Here is a 22,261-nt window from a genome sequence, read left to right on the forward strand (position 1 = left end):
TCGACTTATACTTAGAATTTAACATTCCCACCATTTAAATGAGAAAACCATGTTAACAAATAACTTATGATGGACCTTAAACCTTGGGAGGAGGTGTAAAATTTAAGTCATAACTTAGTGTTACGTTGAAACTATTTTGCATGGTGCAACCCGTTATTTTTTAGTAGCTTGTAAACTCCAACATATTTTTAACGTAAACTGACACTAAGTCGAGGTGGAACTTTTGTTCAGCTGGAGCAATTGTAATAAAAATAAAGCTTATTTTACAGCACTTGATTTTAATCATGAATGTTTCACATTTTTTATATTTTTTCACTTTCAGTTGAGCCTGACAAGGTGAATTTATTGGGATCTTCTGAAGCAATTGAGGAGAAAACAGTGACATTATGTTGCCACGCAAGCTCCAGTAACCCTCCAGTCCAGTTACGTTGGTGGTTAGGCTATAAGGAACTTAACACAACAGTTGAATCTATGTCAAAGGTGAGGAAATTGCAATTATAACCTACATGTTGGCTGACAATACTTCACTGAATGATTGATATGACACATTGTATTCATTTTCACTAGTTGACCTGACCTGTCATAGTTATGGGTTGGATCTCGTTTTACATTACATTCAGGACGTAGTTAATACGGTGGCCAAGAGGGGTCACAACAAAATGCAAATGCTAATGATAATGCAAATGCTATCACATCCATAGTTAATGAACGATTTGCAGAAGTTTTCTGGAGTTTCTGAAAGAGGTACACCACATGAAGGGTTATAAATAATGAAGGAAGTCGCAAGCTTTTGAAATTTACTTGGGGCATATACTAGCCTGGCTTAGCGCCTACCACTTCTCAAATGAGACGTGATCTGGTAACCAGACGTTTATTTTCTTGTATTTGAAAAAATGCCCAGATCCGTTCATTGGGTGCCACGGATGACTATCAAATGCGTCTGTGCATAGCTCATCATTGTCTTGCTTTCCCCCCTGTTCTGTGATTGGTCCCCTATCTCAGGCAAAAATGAGGGCGGTATTTTCCAGACTGCCTTAGCAGCGTGAATGAAATCACCGAGCAAGGCAGGATGGGAACACCCAGGCTAGGCATATACCATATGTGAGGAGAAAAACCTTTCCTCCATCTTAACACTTTTTATATAACATATCACATCATTTTACCAGGGTGAAAATGGGGGAATGATGACCATGTCCAATATTACGTATAAAGTCTCTCGTGAGGAGAATGGTCTCCTTCTCTCATGTGAGGCATTCAACAAAGCCACCCACTACTCAAGCAGCACATCTAAGGAACTTCGTGTGTTATGTAAGCTCCACAATAACCTTTTACTTCCTTCTGTTTGTTTTCAGACATCTTACTTCACCACTTTTCTCTTTACCTCATTCAGATCCGCCACTTAAGGTGTGGCTAGATGCTCCCCCAGAGGATGTAACACTCCAAGCAGGACATCCATTGCGTCTGTTGTGTTTTTCAAGTGGAGGGAATCCCAGAGCACAGCTCTCATGGTTTAAAGTATGTATGTATGCATGTGTGGCAGGTGGTGCTGAAGTCATGTGCATTGTGCAGTAGCATGGTTGCTCAATATATGAAATACATCTTAAAATGTATCATATCATATGTATCATTTGCAAGACCCATGTTGTTGTAATGAATCAAAAAGATGTTCAAAAATGAATGCCCACTCCGCTGGACTGTCAAAGTAACAACACATCATAAATGCTGTGACGTGAAAGTACTGTACTGGTACTGTAAAGTGAGGTAAAAGTGTTGAAACCATGTCACTGCGATGTACAGTAGCATGACAAATTGAAACAACTTGCAACATCTGCCAATGTCTAGCACACCACAGTAACGGAATGCAATGGTTCCGTCTTGTTGTAAATCTTTACTGTCAATCAGCCATGAGAGACAATTCTGTTTGAAGACTTTCCACTCTCTCTCTCTCTCTCTTCTGCAGTGAACCCTTAAAGGTATAGATGAATACAGAGAGAACACATTCCATTCATACACACACACACACACACACACACACACACACACACACACATCTAGCATACAAAACGGTAGGTTACTTAACGTAACTGTGGTTCTCTGAGAATATGAGTGAGGTATCTCACTATGGGAAGCGCCTTCTGGCGTGACCAACCACGGAAGCACCTATTCCACCACGTCTGTCTATAGACAGACCAATCGCAGCTTGGGGTGGAGCCCATACGTCACCCCCTTATATTCCGCTGCACAACCCTCTGCGCTCATTCTCAGGCATGCTTTCTCCCGTGCATAGATGCAAAATGGGCATATTGGTGAGGTACCTCACTCATATTCTCAGAGAACCAGTTACGTTAAGTAACCTACCGTTCTCTTTCGAACATTTGTTCGGTATCTCACTATGGGATGATATAGTCAACTCCCGTATTGCATGCCTTCCGAAGCAAAAAGTCTGATATGACGAACTTTGAGGGTTCATATCACTCGTCTGAAGTTCCTTCACCAAGCACTGTATGCGCCAAGGACGGTGCTGTCATATCCAGCCTATGATAATGAATAAAAGTGTCCAAGAGCATCCTAATACATTTCGTTCTGTCTACGTACATTTTCAGTGCTCGGACAGGGTACAAGCAATGTAGTCTCCGCTCCTCCGACGGAGAAAGGAGGAGGGTGAAAGGCTCGTAGCTCTATGGCCTCGCCAACATATGACGAAATTATCACTTTTGGAATGAAAGCAGGGTTCAGTTTCAACGTTACTGCTGTCAGACTTTCGTTAAACTTCATGCACGTCGGGTGAATCGAAAGTGCCTACAGTAGTTCTCTCTTTGCTGAGACTAAAGCCAAAAGCAAAGTCGTCTAAAGCGTGAGATATTTCATATCAATGCTTTCCAAGGGCTCGAAAGGGGCTTCTGAGAGAGCTTTCAGGACCATGGGCAGCTCCCATGAAGGCATTGTAGGCTTGGGTGGCAGGCGTAACCGGCGCACACCTTTCATGAATTTCTTAATCAGAGGGTGGCAACCCACCGAGAGTTTGCCCAACCCAACATGACAAGCAGATATAGCTGCCAAGTAAACTTTAATAGTGGAGAAGGCCTTGCCTTTGTCTAAAAGTTTGTGCAGAAAACACAATACATCGGTAACTGAGCACTGAAAAGAGATGACCTCTCTGTCCTCAGACCATTTTTCAAACACAAAACATTTACAGTCGTAAAGTGTGCACGTTGACGGGGCTCTGGCACTTTGAATAGTGGCAATGACCTCGGGAAGGAGACCTGCAGCATTCAGGTTTAACCACTGACTGGCCAGACCCAGAGTGCCAGACGGTCTGGCCTGGGGTGTAGAATTTGTCCCTGCGCCTGAGACAGTAAGTCTCTGTGGGGAGGGAGAGGCCAGGTTTTCTCCATCTGGCTGATCTCTGCCAACCACAGCCTCCTGGGCCAATTTGGGGCTACTAGCAGCAGAAATAGTCCGTGCTCCCTTACTCTGCCGAGTGTCAGAGATATTAGGGAATGCGTAAAGAAGCACATTCGGCCATGGCTGTGTCAGCGCATCCACACCCAGTGGTGCATCTGCGTCTTTGAGAGAAAAGAACAGTGGGCGAAGAGATCTACGGCAGCCTTGCCATACTTCTCCCAGATCTGACTGACAACCGGGGGATGGAGTTTCCATTCTCCGTAAAAGGGGGTTCCCCCTTGAGAGAAGGTCCGCCCCGGTGTTCATGATTCACGGAACGTGCGTTGCTCGTAGCGAGCTGATCCGGGTGCTGCTCCAAAGAATCAGTCTGCGCGCCAGGTTGTGAAGTTGAAGGGAGCGTGTCCCTCCCTGGTGATTGATAAAGGCCACTACGGTTGTATTGGCTGCTCTGATCAGGACATGACAATCGTGTATGTATGGGAGAAAATGCTCTAGCGCTAAGAACACTGCCAGAAGTTGGAGAAAATTGATGTGTTTGTCTCGAAGCCATACTGGCCAGGTCCCATTGGCAGATCTGCCCTCGTGGACTGTCCCCCACCCCGTGAGGGATGCATCTGTCGTGATTGCCTTTCTCTCGTACACAACTCCTAGGGGAGAGCCTGATCGGAGTGTTTGTGGATTTTTCCACCAGTTGAGTGCTGTGAGGCACGCTGGTGATATTTTCACTATGCGTCTGAGATGTCTCCGGGGGCATAATCGCAGGGATACCACCCACCTCTGAAATTCCCTCATTCTCAGTAGTGCGAACGGAATCACTGACGTTGATGAGGCCATCAACCCCAGTAAATGGAGGCATGTTCTGAAGGAAACCGTCTTGTTCCTGCGGAACAGGGAGAGGCATTGGTGAAACGCTTTGATTCACTCTTCAGGCAGCGTTGCACGGAATGAGACAGAATCAATCTGGATGCCCAGATATTCTATTGTTTGAGAGGGAGACAGATGACTCTTTGTGTAATTGATGTTGAAACCCAAGCTCGATAGATGAGCTATGAGCGTTGCAGTGTAACGGTCCGCCTGATCGCGCGTTGCAGCACACAGGAGGTAGTCGTCCTGAAAAGTAAAGTCCTAGAGTAGCAAAAAAGCAGAGTCCCGACTGTCTGAGGAAAGCCAGTGCTGCTTCTTTAACTTTGGTGAAGGTTCTGGGGGCTAGACTTAGCCCGTAGGGGACTGAAAGGTATTCGTAAACCCTTCCCTGAAAAGCAAATCTTAGGTATTTTCTGTGCGGGTTGAACACGCCAATATGCAGATATGCGTCACGAAGATCGCATGTAGTGAACCAGTCCCCCGGATGTATTGAACGAAACAGAGTGCTGTATGTGAGCATTCTGAACGTGAATTTTCTGAAATGTTTGTTCAGAACTCTTAATAGGCCGTAGCCCTCCACCCTTACAAGAAAGTAACAGGAGAAAAACCCTTTCTGGCTTTCTTTTCCTGAAATCATGGCTCCGCAGGCAGCCAGGCAAGGACGTCCTTCGCCTGGTCGGCCAATCCGGTGTTGGATGTAGCCATACCGAGTACCAAGTTTCTTCTCAGTCTTTTGCTCGCCTTAACGCGTTAGCAAGTCCAGCAACGACGCTGATCAAGATAGTGCTAATGAAAGCGCTCAGCAAATGAGCAATCCTACGCCCGGGGACAGAGCCTGGACGGTCTATCAGTGGACAGTTAAGTAGGAGGTTAATGCTGAGGAAGGTTGTGTTCTTCACGGGAAGAAAGCGAGAATGAGCGCAGAGGGTTGCGCAGCCGAATATAAGGGTGTGACGTATGGGTTCCACCCCTAGGCTGCAATTCACCTTTGGCTAAGCCCCGCCCCCCTTAGTTATTGTTGCGAAGTCCGTCAGTCTCTAACCGGAGCTCAGACCGGAGTTCAATGGAGGCCGTGTGCCCGTCTGTAAAAGTTATAATCCATGAGGCTTTTTTACAGAGCCACGGAACTGTATTTCATTTAGAATCTGTTGAACAACCCCAGTACGACATGGAGACACATGAATACAAATTAATATCTAGGTTTGTTGCGTGACAAACTTAAGACAGGGGGCGAATGGGACTCACTGATTTTAGCTGTGCTAGATAGACTTGCCTGCATATTACAAGGACACCGCGGGTTATGTTATGTAAGGAACTGGTACTGCAAATAAACGGAAACATAGTCTACATTGCAAAATGACTTCAACTTTATTAATGTATGGTGAATAAATGTTACACTACTGTGCAGTGTGCACAGACCCAAGTTTTTCTGAGGCGAGCATGTTAGCAGCGGTTAGCTAACTATGCTAACGTTAGTTATCTACGAGTCTCCTCTAAATGACAATCATATTATACACGATGCTGACAGTGCTGAGAACATCCTTGTTTATCTAACTTATATCCTTGTTTATCTTACTTACATTAAGTTGACTGTGTGGCAGATGTGGTGGAGCTGTTTCATTATGGTTTACTACGGAGTAGGCTAAACCTTTGCTTAAAATAGGGGATAGCTGGGAGGAGAGACTTTAATCTAATTTAATATAATTACAAAAAAAGTATAATCAAGATTGAAAGCCATCATTCTGTGTATCGGTGTTGCGTTAATCCCACACATTTCGTTTGACTGACCTTTTTCAATTTACATCACTATATAATCTTATAAAACCGGGGAGAAATCATGGTTCCCAATGCATTTCTATGAAGCCATAACGTGAAACTGTCGGACCCTATCTTCATGTGCGGAGATACTGCACTGCCATTGGCTCATCCGCGTTCGATAGGCGGGACTTAGCCAAAGGTGAATTGGTCTGTCTATAGACAGAAATGGTGCAATAGGTGCTTCCGTGGTTGGTCACGCCAGAAGGCGCATCCCATAGTGAAATACCGAACGAATGTTCGAAAGAGAATCATTATTTTGCTTGTTTTGAAAGCATTAGAATATATATTTACATAGGCCTACATGTTGGATCACTGCCAACAGGTGGGCCTATACAAATATTCTGTGTAAACACGTGCAATGTAGCCTGACAAGCAAAGTTATGCTAAGAAACATTAAATAGTCATGCAGAGTTTAATCTATTTTTTTTTCTTCATTTGTGCAACTCTGTCATAGACAGTCACACCAATATCTGCAACTGTACAACACAACACAGGGTGCAATCAAGCCTTAGTGGGTTGAATAATTAGTGAGCATGTTACTAGAAGCATTGTCCAGCTTTTCTCAATTAGGTTTATACCATAGGCTGAAATTACCTTTTGAGTATTAAGATTTGACTTCTGAAATGAGATTTGGACAAAGATGTTATACACATGTGGTAATAAGAGTGCACAAGCACACACTTTTATGGCTTTATGTTCCATCCTAATTGTATCAAAGGTTTGTTTACTTTGCAGTGATGGACACACTCTCGCTCCTCTACAGAATGGTAAAGCCAAACAGGGTACCTCTAATCAGATCTCCTTAGAGAGAGGTGTTGCCCGAGAGCTCAGATTCATCCTTCAGCCCAGTGACAACTTGGCCACATTCCGCTGTGACGCTACCAACAAGGCCAAGAAAGTACTTTCTGTCAAGACCAGGCTTAAAGTACAGTGTAAGGAGAACAATATTGACTACTGCTTACCTGACTCAAGGAAGGTTAAGAGTCCTGAGAGGCGAAGGCCCAATATTATGCCATTATTCCATCCCCAAGTGACTTTTAGTGTAAAAATACTGTAGGTTATACAGTTAGTCCTCATAATTCCTGCACCTTGACAAGACTGTTTATTCTTTTGATGGGAAAGAATTCCAAAAAAGAACTTGTTCATATCAGATTTGATTTGAGAAAGGAATGTGAAGGTGAAAATGGGAGTGCATGCGCAGTGTGGTAAAGTAAGCGATATTGTAAAGTTACCTATTTCTGCCTGCATCCTATATTCACCCTTTTACATTACGTTATGTGTGACTTGATATTCATTTCTATACAAACCAAGATGGAGGATTCAGGGAAAACACAAGCACCCACTCCATAAGGATATCTCAATTATCTCTGTACCAAAAATGTTATATTTATATTTATTTATTATCTTATATTTAGTTCCGTTTTTTTAAGAGAGATTATTTTGGGGGCTAAGTACAAAGATGTAATGGGGGGTTAATTATCATAGTTGGAAAACACAATTAGACAGGGCTCTCACTTTTTCCTCAATGTGAAATTCAAGGACATTGTTGGTCCTTGTCCCTTAATGGAACACGTCAACGTTTTTTCATATTAAACTACGTTATTGAACTGGGCTAGCTAAGTGCTATCAAAGTAGCGCTGCGCACCAGAGCTAGAGAGTGCACGCATTAGTTAAGGGAATAACATAGTTTAATAGGAAAAGACGGTGAGGTGTTCTTTTAAATCTAAGGATCCTTCCACAGCCTTAAAGGATTGAGGTTGAGAATTTTGAAAATTGTACCGCAGTTTCAGACAGAAATTGATCCGCTTGTTTGAAAACAACCACATTCCATAGTATCATAAAATAAGCTGTTACTTTATATGATTTTACAGTAATTTCCTTTTTCTTACGTTTTAGTTGCAGCAATCACTGTAGAAATACGGGTGCAGAATGAATCACAGAAAGTTCTACACAGAGGTGAAAGTGTGAATCTGGTCTGCTTGTGTGGCAGCAGCAACCCAAAAGCTAATATTACCTGGACTGTAGGCTCCAAAAGGTAACAGTCTCAATCCACTCCAATTACATCTATACAAAGGCACTTAAACATCCACATGTTTGGCTGGCCTATTCATACTGTAGATGTTGTTTGTTATGCATGTTTCATTTGTAATTTCTTGATGCATAAATATACCATGTACCAAACATACTAGCATTTTAATTAGTTAAAGCCTGTTTTCTGTAGACACCAATTTCTTCATTCAGTGTACCTCAACTCAATTATGTAGCCTGAGCTTTAAATAATTTAGCTGTAGTGTCTGGCTTGCTGGTGTAATGCTGGTGTAACTAACATGCTAGTGAAAGAGCTAGGAGCCTGGGCTTTTAGATGCTACAGAGATGCTGCCGATGGCAAGTTCGAGTAGGGCTGAGCTGTGTGGTACACAATCTACTTAAAGCGCGGCGAGGCGGTCAAAAGACCGCTGAGTCCTTAGACTGGGAGGCTGTTACTTACACATAATGATAGCTATATGGCGCTTCGTGCACAAATCAAATCGTTTGGTCATAAATTTGTCAGACCGTGTTGTTGATAGTCTGTGGTTGTTTCATTATGACATACAGCACGTTTGAGTTATCTGTTCATTTATTTGTGTTGATATGTGTTGTTTGAGGTAAAAACTCTGGAAGAGTTCTTGAACAAACCTTGAGCAAACTTGACATTGAGCTTTTTCATAGTATTTCATTTTTTATAGGCTATTCCGTTTTTACATTTTGTATGCTACTTAGAAATGTTGGTTATTTTAAAACGGAGGCATAGCCTACGCGTTCTGTGATTAGGAGCCTGACCCGACGGGAGGGGAAGGATGAAAAATGTCTACCCATTTGGTGTTGTTGGATCTCGAGATCCGTAACCCGCAGTTCGGGTTTGGGCAGATAATCTAAGCTCTTAAATGAATGGGTGGCTAGTTCTAATTCACTCCCCAAATTCACTTCTATTCATTTAATAGGTAGCCTATCTATGTTCGCGCCGCCGAAAATGATCGGACCTGGAACAAAGAGCCTAACCTAGTCTGGTTTCAATTACACAGTAGCCAGGATTTAATAGCGCATTTTACAGGCTTCCGCGGCTACTTTCTAAAACAACGTTCATTCATTTAGGGAGAAGCATCTTGTAGGCTCTAGCTACCTCGGAGGGAGGGAGATAGAGAGAGCAGAAATGCTGAGCAGGCATAGGCGCGAGAAGAAGCCTAATTAAAAATGATGAGTGAAAAAGATATTCTCCGTTTTGCGAATGTATAGGCTATGTTTCGATGTCTGCTGAAAAAAAGCTATAGGCCTATTGTTTCTACAATTTAAGCTAACTTCTATGTGAATTTGTGATTCAAGATTGAGACACACATTAATGTCATGGGGAGACAACACCGTAGCCCACTGGTTAGAACTTCAGCCCCTACACCCAAGAATTGCTGGTTCGATCCCCGACCTGAGAATGGCAGAAGTTCTCTTGAGCAAGGCATCAATAAAATATATTCTTTTCTATTCACACAACTACACGCACGTTGGCGAATTCGAACATTCTAAAACGTGCATATGCGATGAAACATGATTGCGCATTCTTCCACGAGTTGCATGTAAACAACAAACAGCCAGCTTACAGCCTATGCAGGAGGCAGAGAGAGGTGGTGGGGGTGGGGAGGCAGTTGTCAATGCCGCAGTGATCATGTCCACACGTAGCAAAACGACCCCCCCCTCCCCCCCTCCGTGAACTGGTTAGACGTGTAAGGGGGAGGGGGAATGATCGGTTTCAAATAGGCTATGTTTGCAATGGATAGTGTGTTATGTATAGACCCCGAAGCCATTTGCTTTGAGAATAACGGCTGGCTGATGAAGTTATTGGCTGGCTAGCTGGCTCAGCCAAAACCTAAATGCTGCAGCCGCCAAAGTTTTCATGACTGATAATGGCTTTAGTTGCCACTTCATGTCTACAGAACATGCAACTGAGTCCTGTGTAGCCTATCGTAGAAACGAGCACAATACTGATGTGGTGTATCCAGTGGGAATCGTTTATAGGCTATCGTTTATTTTTTCGCGTGTGTCTCTATGATATAATTATTTTTAGATGCAAAAAGTCTAACTGGCTTAGCCAAAGTTTGTCAGATGGCGGCTCAATTTGGCTTAGAAAATTGCTGGCGAAATTATTTTTCGTTAATGGTAAACAGTATTGTGATTCATCCGTTTATTTCAGATAGTTTGTTATTAAAAACCATGAACAAAAATATAATTGTTTGTTGACGTTGAAAAACGGCCAGTGAATTCAGTCAATATGAGACACAACATTTCACTTGTGCCGGGTTATGAACCCGAGTCTCTTGCGTAGCAGTCTAGGGAGTTAACGCTGCGCCACTTGACGTTTCATACGCTGTTGATTTGGAAATAATCTGTTTGACGCGACGTACTGTAACTCAGTCAGTCCAGCAAATATGTAAGAAAATGCTTATACATTAGTCTGAGCTTTAAAAGATAGCCTACAAATAGAAGATAAGATATACAACTATGAATGTACGTAGGCATACGCGCCCTACATACATAAATAGGCTATGACGAATTTCAGCTGAAAATATTTTTTACACATGTAGGCCTGCCTTATAGAACAACGTGGCAACGTTTTCAAAACAAACTCGCATTTTACCACTGTAAATCGCCTCCATAGACTATGCCATGTAAATGTAAAATAGTTATTAAAATAAATCACATATATAATACATATTGCACATATATAAACTATATGTTTTATGGTAAAATATTATTCTCATGCCCGACTGACAGGAAACCCTTGCGACATCTGCTGTGAGAAAAGAGAATAGCAGCCTGGACAAACATGGCCGAACGCGAGACAACATAGTGTTGTCACATAAGTGAGTGCAAAATAGCTCTAAACTAGCTTGTACCGGTGTGCTTTCGATCATGTAAAAATTCTGGGTGACAAAACACGCGTATTTAGGAAAAGTCGTGAACGTAGGGTCCTGGAATTTAATCGAGTGAAAAGATTTTTTTTTTTTTGTAATCGCTGTGGTCAAAAGACCGCAGCCCGGCATTTCTAGGTATATCTAGGTCAAACCCACACGGCGCTTCTAGTAATACGGGTCAGCGGTCAAATGACCGGCGCTTGGCGCTTCTAGTGTTAATATGACCATCAGGGAACGTTCCCTATGTTCGCGCACCCGAAAATGACCATGGACCAGGAACAAATTACGAAGCCTAACCTAGTCTGGTTTCAATAACATAGTAGCCAGGATTTTATGCCGCATTTTACAGGCTACCACGGCTACTTTCTAAAACAATGTTCATTCATTTAGGGAGAAGCATCTTGTTCCTCGGAGGGAGGGAGGTAGAGAGAGCAATAGGCTATGCTGAGCAGGCATAGGCGCGAGAAGTAATTAAAAATAATGACATGAGATTTTCTCCGTTTTGCGATGTCTGCTGAAAAGAGCTAAATTTTTTCTACATTTTAAGTTAACTTCTATGTGAATTCGTGGTTCAGCATTCAGACACAAATTTTCTCTCACTGGTGGGGCAGAGCCATGGCCTACTGGTTATGACTTCGGGCTTATAAGCGGGGGGTTGCCGGTTCAATCTCCGACCAGTCCATGGCTGAAGTTCTCATGGGGTCAAAAAAGTATATGTTCTACACTATTCTTTTCTATTCACACAACTAGGCTACATGCACCCAGGCGAATTCGAACATTCTGAAACGTTCTGCATAATGCAATCAAACATAATTGTGTATTCTTTCACGAGTTGCCTAAACAGCCAGCATACTGCTCTACCTCACATATCAAACAACTAATAGGCTTAGCCTACTAAAAGATGCAGGGGGAAGGGGGGTAGTTGTCCTCAATGCCGCATAGGTGATGTCCTAAGTGAACTGGTTAGACGAGTGTATTGGGGAGGGGGAATGATCGCACAAGACAACTAGCCTATGCTAATTGCTCTTCTATTGAATGCCTCCATGTGCGAAGGTTTCAAATAGGCTATGTTTGCTATGGATAGTGTGTTATGTAGGCCTAAATTGCTGCGCCAATCATCGGCTGTCTGTAGGCTACCATCTTTAAGCATCGTTGTGCCTCTCCGAATCCGATGGAGACTGAACAATGATAATAGGCAATAATAACTGAACTAAAAAACTGAACTGAACAATAATGTTCATAATTGTGACTTATGAAGCATATCCATGGTAAGTTGAGCAGACTGCTGTTTCATTGAAAGAGAGTGATAAGCATTTATCTCCCTCTCCATTGACCATAAGTCTCCATCTCCATCTCCATCTTGACCGGCCATCAGTAGACTAGGCTACAGCGTCTAGTGGCGCAATGCTTTCTCTCTCGTCTAGCACTTAATCGACCCGGGGTCCATCCCAGCTGTGAGTGGGAGTTTGAAGCTTATGTAGCAGGACTAGGTCCACGCCCTTTAGACAGCTCGGCAATGCCCTTCTGAGTGGCTCTGGGAAATTGGAGGTGAGCCAATCAGTACGTGGGAGCGGCTATAAGGTTTTAGTTTTTATGTTGAAGGCTGGCGTCGTAGCTACATTGTTAGCTTGACTCCAGCCTTCACCGCTCCCCGTATTGGCTTCGCCTCTGGCCGGTTCCGTGTGTCCGCCGACTTCTCGGAGTGCAGCTAGTCGCTGAACATGGGCCTTATGACTGACCACAGCAGAGCGATCTCGGGCGTAACAGGGAGCGGCAACATCAAGGCAACTTGGTTCCAGTTTGAACGCTGCTGTTTTGCTTTGGTTTGTTTTGTTTAGTTCTGTTTTGTGTTTGTGTTGGTTTCATTCCGTTTGTGAGTCGGCTGTGTTTAGCCACCACGAAGTCAGCCCTCATTGATTAACTGAAGTGACGACAGGTGTGCTGCTGTTTGCTCACGAGTGACTACGAATTCAGTTCGGTTATGGAGGCTAATTCCTTAGCTTGTTGCACTGCGTGTCATGATTTGTCACCATAAGCCTGCGTGAGTGATTGTGATGATTACACTGTTTGCTGTGACAACTGAGTGCTGTGCATTGTAGTGCTGTGTATTCACGAGTGTCTCATTCCCTGAATAGCCACCATACTGACTTTAGCGAACTCACTCTGGAGAGTACTACTGCTGTTTAGCGAATCCACACTGGAGAACCATACTGACTTTAGCGAACTCACTCTGGAGAGTACTACTGCTGTTTAGCGAATCCACACTGGAGAATAATACTGACTTGAGCGAACCCACACTGGAGAGAACTCACTCCCTATGTTCTTAATTGTAATAAAAGAGTTTATTTTTGGACACACGCCTCTCTGGTTTTCCGTGACCCCGAACCTGTGTTGCCTGGTAGTTTGTAACACCTTAATTCAGTTTCAAATCATTCATATTCTGAGGGGAAGGGCCTCAGGTGGCGTAGTCGACATGTGTCAATTTAGCACACCATCCACTTTGCCACATTTGGCGTAGTTGGCAGAGGATCACATAGTAAAGCCAGAGACGTGTGTTCCAGTGTTTTTCTGTCTTTTGTAACCTTGTCTTTGCTTTGTCGTATTACTATTGGTTATCTTTATTTTTTTATTATCTCAGACAAAACAGCAGCTGTTTGTGGGACCAAGAAGGAGTCAGGTAGGCTTGGTGCATGGCCAGCTTCGGTTGGGTTGTGTGTCCCTGTCCGTCCCCCCCCCCCCCCCCCTTCCCGTTGCCTTCCTGGTGCCCTTTCTCCTCCTCCCCCCCCCCCCCCCCCCCCCGTTTTGTACGGCGTGTAGCTCAATGCAGCGCTGTAGCCAGGGTAGCTCCCCACCTATGCCTTTGGGTCATGGGTCGCCATGAGGGCGACAGCCATTAGCGGGGCCTGGTGTTAATGCCTCCCTGGTACCCCCCCCCTCCTCCTTTCCCCCTCCCCCCATCTTGTACAGCGTGTAGCCCAATGCAGCGCTGTAGCCAGGGAAGCTCCCCACCTATGCCTTTGGGTCATGGGTCGCCATGAGGGCGACAGCCATTAGCGGGGCCTGGTGTTAATGCCTCCGTGGTACCCCCCCCCCCTCCTTCTTTCCCCCTCCCCCCATCTTGTACAGCGTGTAGCCCAATGCAGCGCTGTAGCCAGGGAAGCTCCCCACCTATGCCTTTGGGTCATGGGTCGCCATGAGGGCGACAGCCATTAGCGGGGCCTGGTGTTAATGCCTCCCTGGTACCCCCCCCCCCCCATCTTGTACAGCGTGTAGCCCAATGCAGCGCTGTAGCCAGGGTAGCTCCCCACCTATGCCTTTGGGTCATGGGTCGCCATGAGGGCGACAGCCATTAGCGGGGCCTGGTGTTGTTGCCTTCCTGGTGCCCCCCCCCCCCCCCCCCCTCCCAGTTTCTACAGCGCGTAGCTCACTGCAGCGCTGTAGCCAGGGTAGCTCCCCACCTGCGCCTTTGGGTCATGGGTCGCCATGAGAGCGACAGCCATTAGCGGGGCCTGGTGTTGTTGCCTTCCTGGTGCCCCCCCCCCCCCTTCTCCAAGGTGTACAGCGTCGCCTCATTTTAGGTTAATCGTCGGGGCGACGATTCAAAAGCCTTGGGAAGAATGTAGCAGGACTAGGTCCACGCCCTTTAGACAGCTCGGCAATGCCCTTCTGAGTGGCTCTGGGAAATTGGAGGTGAGCCAATCAGTACGTGGGAGCGGCTATAAGGTTTTAGTTTTTATGTTGAAGGCTGGCGTCGTAGCTACATTGTTAGCTTGACTCCAGCCTTCACCGCTCCCCGTATTGGCTTCGCCTCTGGCCGGTTCCGTGTGTCCGCCGACTTCTCGGAGTGCAGCTAGTCGCTGAACATGGGCCTTATGACTGACCACAGCAGAGCGATCTCGGGCGTAACAGGGAGCGGCAACATCAAGGCAACTTGGTTCCAGTTTGAACGCTGCTGTTTTGCTTTGGTTTGTTTTGTTTAGTTCTGTTTTGTGTTTGTGTTGGTTTCATTCCGTTTGTGAGTCGGCTGTGTTTAGCCACCACGAAGTCAGCCCTCATTGATTAACTGAAGTGACGACAGGTGTGCTGCTGTTTGCTCACGAGTGACTACGAATTCAGTTCGGTTATGGAGGCTAATTCCTTAGCTTGTTGCACTGCGTGTCATGATTTGTCACCATAAGCCTGCGTGAGTGATTGTGATGATTACACTGTTTGCTGTGACAACTGAGTGCTGTGCATTGTAGTGCTGTGTATTCACGAGTGTCTCATTCCCTGAATAGCCACCATACTGACTTTAGCGAACTCACTCTGGAGAGTACTACTGCTGTTTAGCGAATCCACACTGGAGAACCATACTGACTTTAGCGAACTCACTCTGGAGAGTACTACTGCTGTTTAGCGAATCCACACTGGAGAATAATACTGACTTGAGCGAACCCACACTGGAGAGAACTCACTCCCTATGTTCTTAATTGTAATAAAAGAGTTTATTTTTGGACACACGCCTCTCTGGTTTTCCGTGACCCCGAACCTGTGTTGCCTGGTAGTTTGTAACACCTTAATTCAGTTTCAAATCATTCATATTCTGAGGGGAAGGGCCTCAGGTGGCGTAGTCGACATGTGTCAATTTAGCAAACCATCCACTTTGCCACACTTACATTGACTGAATTCGTAGACCGTTTTTCAACGACAACTAACAGTTATTTTTTTGTTAATGGTAAACAGTATTGTGATTTCTATCCGGACCTTGAAGAGGCGGTGTCGTGAACTTGGACTGTGCAGGAGGCGAAATCAGTCGGACATAGACGATATAGCCTTCGTGCAGGAGGAACTGCATGGGAATGAACAGATGCAGGGGTTTGTTTATTCCAGATAGAATATCTTGAATTTCCCCTTGGGGATCAATAAAGTATCTATCTATTTATCTATCTATCTATCTAGATAGTGTGTTATTAAAAACCATTAACGAACACTAATTGTTCGTCGACGTTGAAAAACGGTCATTGAATTCAGTCAATGTAAGCTAAGCCTACAAAATTTCGCTGATGGCTGGTAGTGAACCCGGGTCGATTGAATGCTAGACGAGAGAATTAGCTTTGCGCCACTTGATGCTATCGCCAATGAGCAGAGGTATGTTTAATAAATTAACAGTAAATAGTGGTTTACTTACAGCAAATATGTAAGAAACTGCGTACAGTATACATTAGTCTGAGCTTTAAAAGATACACAACTTAGAAGATATACAACTATAAATGTACGTTACGTAGTAAGCCCAAATAAATCCATAAGAGAACTTTGCCCAAGTCCTAGTTGTGCGCAGATGAATGATTTGGCCGAAACTAATTTAAATAGGCTAGGCCTACAACGAATTTCAGCTGAAAATAATTTTTACACATTTATGCCTAATAGAACAACGTCGCAACATTTTCAAAACAAACTTGCATTTTACCACTGTAAATCGCCTCCATAGACTATGCCATGTAAATTAAAAATAGTTATTAAAATAAATCACATTATACATATTGCACATATATTAACTATATGTTTTATGGTAAAATATTATTCTCATGCCCGACTGACAGGAGCCCTTGCGCCATCTGCTGTGAGAAAAGAGAACAGCAGCTTGAAAAAACATGGCCGAACGTGATACTGGCAGTGTTGTCACATAAGTAAGAGCAAAATAGCTCTAAACTAGCTTGTACCAGTGTTCTTTTGATCATGTAAAAATACTAGGTGATAAAACATGCGTATTTAGGAAAAGTCGTGAACGTAGGGTCCTGGAATTTAATTGAGTGAAAAGATTTTTTTTTTTGTAATCACTGCCATCAAAAGACCGCAGCCCGGTGTGCCATGGTATCTGGTGATTAGTTCAGATTGTGATATTTGCATAAAATTAGTGAATATTCAACAAGTCCCTTCCTACTTGTTAACAGCGCTCTGCTCTGCCTCCGCCCCTCGAGTGCTGGAGATTCACATTTTCAGGAAGCGAAGTGAGCGAGAATTGGGAATAAAGATCTTGCCAAAAACATGCGGACATCACCGATTCATGCAGGTGTGCTTAAGCATTATCCACACAAGATGCTCTAGAAAAAGGAATTGTTCAAGTAAAACAACGAGGTTTTGTTGGGTTTCGAACATGAGTCTCGCGTGGGCAAAATGTTCTCTGAGCTGCATCTTTACCACGGCACTAAGGTAAACATTGCACGACAACGAGCTAGCATAGCTTATTATACTGCAATCATGACGTCCATGTTAAGTGTGATGGCAAACACAGGAATGCAAGCTTTAAATAATACAGATTTATGTCATACAGTAACAACAAATGGCCATGACCTCATTTCAGACGTTGTTCATTTTGAGGGACAGAAACACGTTATCTAATACGCAAAAAATATGAAGATCACTTTGGGCCTCGAACTGCTCATTAAAGCGTCAATATTAATTGCAACTGCACACTCTTACTCAATTGCACCACAACTCTTCTGAAACCACATTAGGGTTTGTCTTAAATAACCTATGGTCTTCCCAATAAATTAATATAGCTATGTTATGTTGTGACAATGTTTGTCAGCCGATCAATATTAGGCTACCACATGATAGATTATCACATTTTTGCCTTACTTGTTCATTTTACCCCAAAAACGGAATAAAGTGGTAGGGATCATGCCTGTTTGATGGTAGGCTTCGAGTTGAAGCAAAGATGAACCTACTTTAGGCTACTGTTTCGAGACTTGCATGCCCATGTTAAATTGTGATATCACCAGTTAACATAGGCGTATATTTCTCACATATGTTAACCTGTGTTAACTTTGACTAAAAGCCAAATAAATTAATGAAAATCACCCCATTCCTTCAGCAGCTCGTGGTGTAGGGGTATAAACAGCTAGTGGTCTGATGTTTTTGTCCAGGACATCTAAGGTTCGAATCCAGCCATCTAGGCTAGGCTACATTGTTTCATATCATTTTTTGCTATTCGAACAGCATGTGTCGTATTTGTGTGATTAATGCTTAGATGAACATGTATTAGACATACACTGGTGATGCTTTCAGCGATGGGCTATCCATCATTTTCTCTCACTTGCAAGCATTTTGTGAAAATGGGGGCAGAGGCAGAGCAGAATGTGTTTAAGAAGTAGGCAGGGCCTTGTTGAATATTCACTGATTTTATGCAAATATCACCAGTTAACATGCAAACCAGTTAAACTGGAACACCGGCAGTTCTAGGTATATCTAGGTCAAACCAAAATGGCGCTTCAATAATGCGTCTCAGCGGTCAAATGACCGGCGCTTGGCGCTTCTAGTGTTAACTTATACTAACCTTTTCACCTTTCTCTCTGTTGTTTAATCATAGGCTACGCGGTGTGGAAACACCCAGCAAAGGTGCAGAGTATGGCGGTGTGTCCTTTACGAGTACTCTGTCCCTCTCTCTCACTTCTCAGCATCACCAGCAGAGGGTCACCTGCAATGCTTTCAGCAAACTGCTCTCTGAAGGAGTCGGCTCTTCCTATACACTCAACGTGCTTTGTGAGTGAATATGTTTGTGTTTAACCTCTAACCCCTTGCCCAAGAAAATGTACCTCTTGTCCTGTGTGCAACTATCCTGGAGACTGGATGGACAAATCTGAGAGCGCATTTGGATTTTTTCCCGACATATCTGACCAATAGCAACTGTTTATTTGGCATGGGGTGGCTATACTCTGTGACAGACAAAGAGTGCTGCTTTTGTACACAACCAATAACTGCACTGATTGCATCAGTATTACAGTTTTTGCCCGTTGCTTGAACACATTTTGCAAAACTTCGCCCACTGTGCCATAGCTCTACACACAAGTAAACTTAACACAACGCTAGGAAATATACCTTTCACATCTATGTCAAATTGAAACTCTACTATCAGTACCTAAACTCTGCTATCAAAACCTAACAATCCTTTGTCAAAATGTAACTCTGGTGACAAAATGAAACACACTTAAACACTTTCACTCACACTTTCATATTAGGAGGAACACACTAGTCTACTTTGTATAGAACAAAAAACTTTGCTCTTTGTGCCAAAACTCTACACACAAGTAAACAAAAACACAACACTGGGATATACCATTCACATCACCATTTACAATGGCTAAACTGAGGGTTTTTTGTAGATGGCTGATTGGTGTTCAGTTTTGCAAGTAAGTGCGTTCAGATGTGTATTTGAGAGGTTGCAATTACCTGATGTGTTTCGTATTTTGGATACATGTGTTAAACAAATGGTACTCTGAGATTTCATTTTTGAACAAAGTGTCTTATGTATGACATAGAGAGTATATGCAGGACCAAGTGTGTTGCATAAAGGAGTAAATGTGTTGCAGAATTGCAACTAGAGTGTAAAGCAGCACTTTTGTTTAAGGTATAGGTACATGTGTTTGAGATATGGCAACAAAACTTCAAGTTGTGTTACTTTAGTCTAAGCATGGGTCTATAGTGTTCAAGCAACTGGCAAAAACTGTAAATGACGGGCATGTATTTTCTTTGGAATTCAGTCTCCTCTCAATCATTACAGTGAAACTGATGAGCTCCTGCTGTATCAACCTTCCATTAGCCATCCATCAGATCTCAAAACGCTGATTTCCTTCGTAATATATTTGTTAGGACCAGGCACACATAGTCACTTGGGCTCGTTTGTCTAGAGGTTTTATTAAACAATATGGTAAAGAACGAAATGGGAGATAAACAGCAAAGTAAGGAAAACACAGGAAGGCCAACAACAGGCGTGGTAGGCAGAGCCAAAGTCTTCCCCAAAGTCGAGAGTGGTGTGCTTTTACAGTTTTTTCTGATTGGTTAAGCACTTTTTTTGTAACTATTGGCTATTTTTGCAAAACTCTACACACAAATAGCAAAACCTTTCACCAAATTATCAAAACATTGTAGTTCTCTTGCAAAAGCGAACACAGCTTGATTAACTCTTCACACCTTTGTAAAAATGGTGTTTCTTTATCAATCAGTAAACACAAGCCATCATCTACTAAAGCACACATTGTGTCAACTACACACTGATGGTATGAATACAAGACACATCTGGCTTTTGCTTTCTCTGTGCACAAGGTAGGTTACAGTATGTCAGTTTGAGGTCATACTTTTGTCATAGTTCTGTAAACATATAGGAATCCAAACTTCAAGTATTGGTGTTCACACTCATCAAAACAAATACAAAGTCAAAACACAAAATAGTAATTTCACTAAGACAAAAAAATAAATAAAAAATCTATCTACATCATGACATCTCTCTGGGTACGGCCACAAAATTTCATCTACAGTACATTGCATGCAATCTCCTCCTGTCCAAGGCTCCGCTCCTTGTCCTTGTCGTCCTCTCCCTCTCGCTCCTTCACCTCCACGTCCTCTTCCTAGGCCTCCTCTAATTCTCACTCTTCCTGCTCCTTCCATTGTACTCCACACGGATATCTTACCTGTGCCTTATTTACACTACTTAGGCTGATTGCAAAGTGAACTAATGATCTAAAACAGTTTTCACATGTGAAAATGTGCCAAGACAGTTGGCAAAATAGTGTTAATGATAGCCATACATGTGTATGATTTTGCTAGGAGTGTGTTGGACATTTGGTAATTGAGTGTAAGTAGTGAGTTGTGTTTAAAGTTCCGCAAAAAGAGAGTTGTGCAGTGAATTGTGCCTTCAGTTTTGCAAAGTGTGTGTTACAAAATTGCAAACTGAGTTCAAAGCAGTGTTTGTGCTTTTAGTTTTGCAAACTCAGTGAGTGGTTTTGCTATATGTGTTAATAGTTTTAGAAATTGTGCTACAAGAATCACGATTAGTGCTTTAGCATTCAGAAAAAACTGTAAAGGGCAGCTCCGCCCCCTTATGATGTTTATGATGTGATAATTATTGTATTCAGATTCTATTTGTACTTCCTCTAAAAGTCAACTTCTGTTGAAAGCATTGAAATCACAATTGTCGATAAAACACTTCTGTATATTGTTAGGCTAGCATAGTTTTTCCAGTTAATTTCATTTCATTCAATGCAATGAATTTCCCAAATGGATAATACAACTTTGGTATGATACGATTTTTGTAAATATTTCCCCTTCTCCTTTTCTAGTTCCCCCTGAGTTCAGCTCTGACCAGCCTAAAGAGGTGAAGGCTGTACAAAATGATGAAGTCAGTCTTTCTCTGATGGTGTCTGCCAATCCAAAAGAAATAACATGTGACTGGATTTATCATGGAAGAAAGCTGGATAAAGGTGACATATTGAACTATACTGTATATTGTAGTACACTTTGAAAAACTAGATGTACCGCAAAGCGATACACAATATGACCGCCGCTCAGTCCTGCACATTCTCTCCACAAATATCAATCATGCTTTTGTTTCCATCGCCTATACCCCATCCCCTGCTGCAACTTTTATGTATGTAAATGAGTGTGTGCATGTGTGCGCTTGCTTTTGTGTATGAGTGCTTCTCTGTCTATGAGTGTGTGTGTGTGTGTGTGTGTGTCTGCTTGTGTGTGTGTGTGTGTTTTATGTGTCTCTATGTGTATATGTTCACTATGTTCTCTGCCATCATTGTCACTCCAATATCAGATCACACACAAACACACACACACACACACACACATTCACACACACACACACACACACACACACGCACACACACGCACACACACACACACACACACACACACACACACACACACACACACACACACACACACACACACATACACACATGTGCGCGCGGGCACACACACATACACAGGCACACACTCACTCACACGCACACATGCACACACACACACACACACACATACACACACACATACACACATGCGCACGCGTGCACACACACATACACAGGCACACACTCACTCACACGCACACATGCACACACACACACACACATGCACACACACACACACACATACGCGCTCGTGCACACACACACACACACACATACACAGGCACACACTCACACACATGCACACATGCACACACACACACACACACACACACACACACACACACACACAGATACACCCACAGAGAGAGAGAGAAAGAGAGAACACACACAGAATACACACAGATAACACAGAACACACACAGACACAGAGAGAGAGAGAAAGAAAGAGAACAAACACAGAATACACACAGAACATGCACATACACACATACAGTAGGTGTTGAAATGTGATGGCCGTTTCTCTCATGCTTTGCGTGATCCACGCTCTGCGTGAAATGTATT

The 22,261-nt window shown here is 43.3% G+C and overlaps 1 protein-coding gene across 1 annotated transcript in view; it reads left to right on the forward strand.

Moving 5' to 3' along the window:
- Positions 1–475: 475 nt before the first annotated feature.
- LOC134083483 (nephrin-like) overlaps positions 476–22,261 on the forward strand; it is a 58,420-nt gene continuing 36,634 nt past the window's right edge. The window contains exons 1-7 of the mRNA XM_062539807.1: positions 476–480; positions 1,167–1,308; positions 1,391–1,515; positions 6,851–7,019; positions 7,984–8,122; positions 18,376–18,548; positions 21,122–21,262. Coding sequence (XP_062395791.1) covers positions 1,182–1,308; positions 1,391–1,515; positions 6,851–7,019; positions 7,984–8,122; positions 18,376–18,548; positions 21,122–21,262 — 874 coding nt within the window. The 5' untranslated portion in view covers positions 476–480; positions 1,167–1,181. The remainder of the gene's footprint in view (positions 481–1,166; positions 1,309–1,390; positions 1,516–6,850; positions 7,020–7,983; positions 8,123–18,375; positions 18,549–21,121; positions 21,263–22,261) is intronic.

The sequence above is a fragment of the Sardina pilchardus genome, chromosome 6, assembly GCF_963854185.1.
Source record: "Sardina pilchardus chromosome 6, fSarPil1.1, whole genome shotgun sequence".
In the NCBI taxonomy this organism is placed as follows: domain Eukaryota; kingdom Metazoa; phylum Chordata; class Actinopteri; order Clupeiformes; family Clupeidae; genus Sardina; species Sardina pilchardus.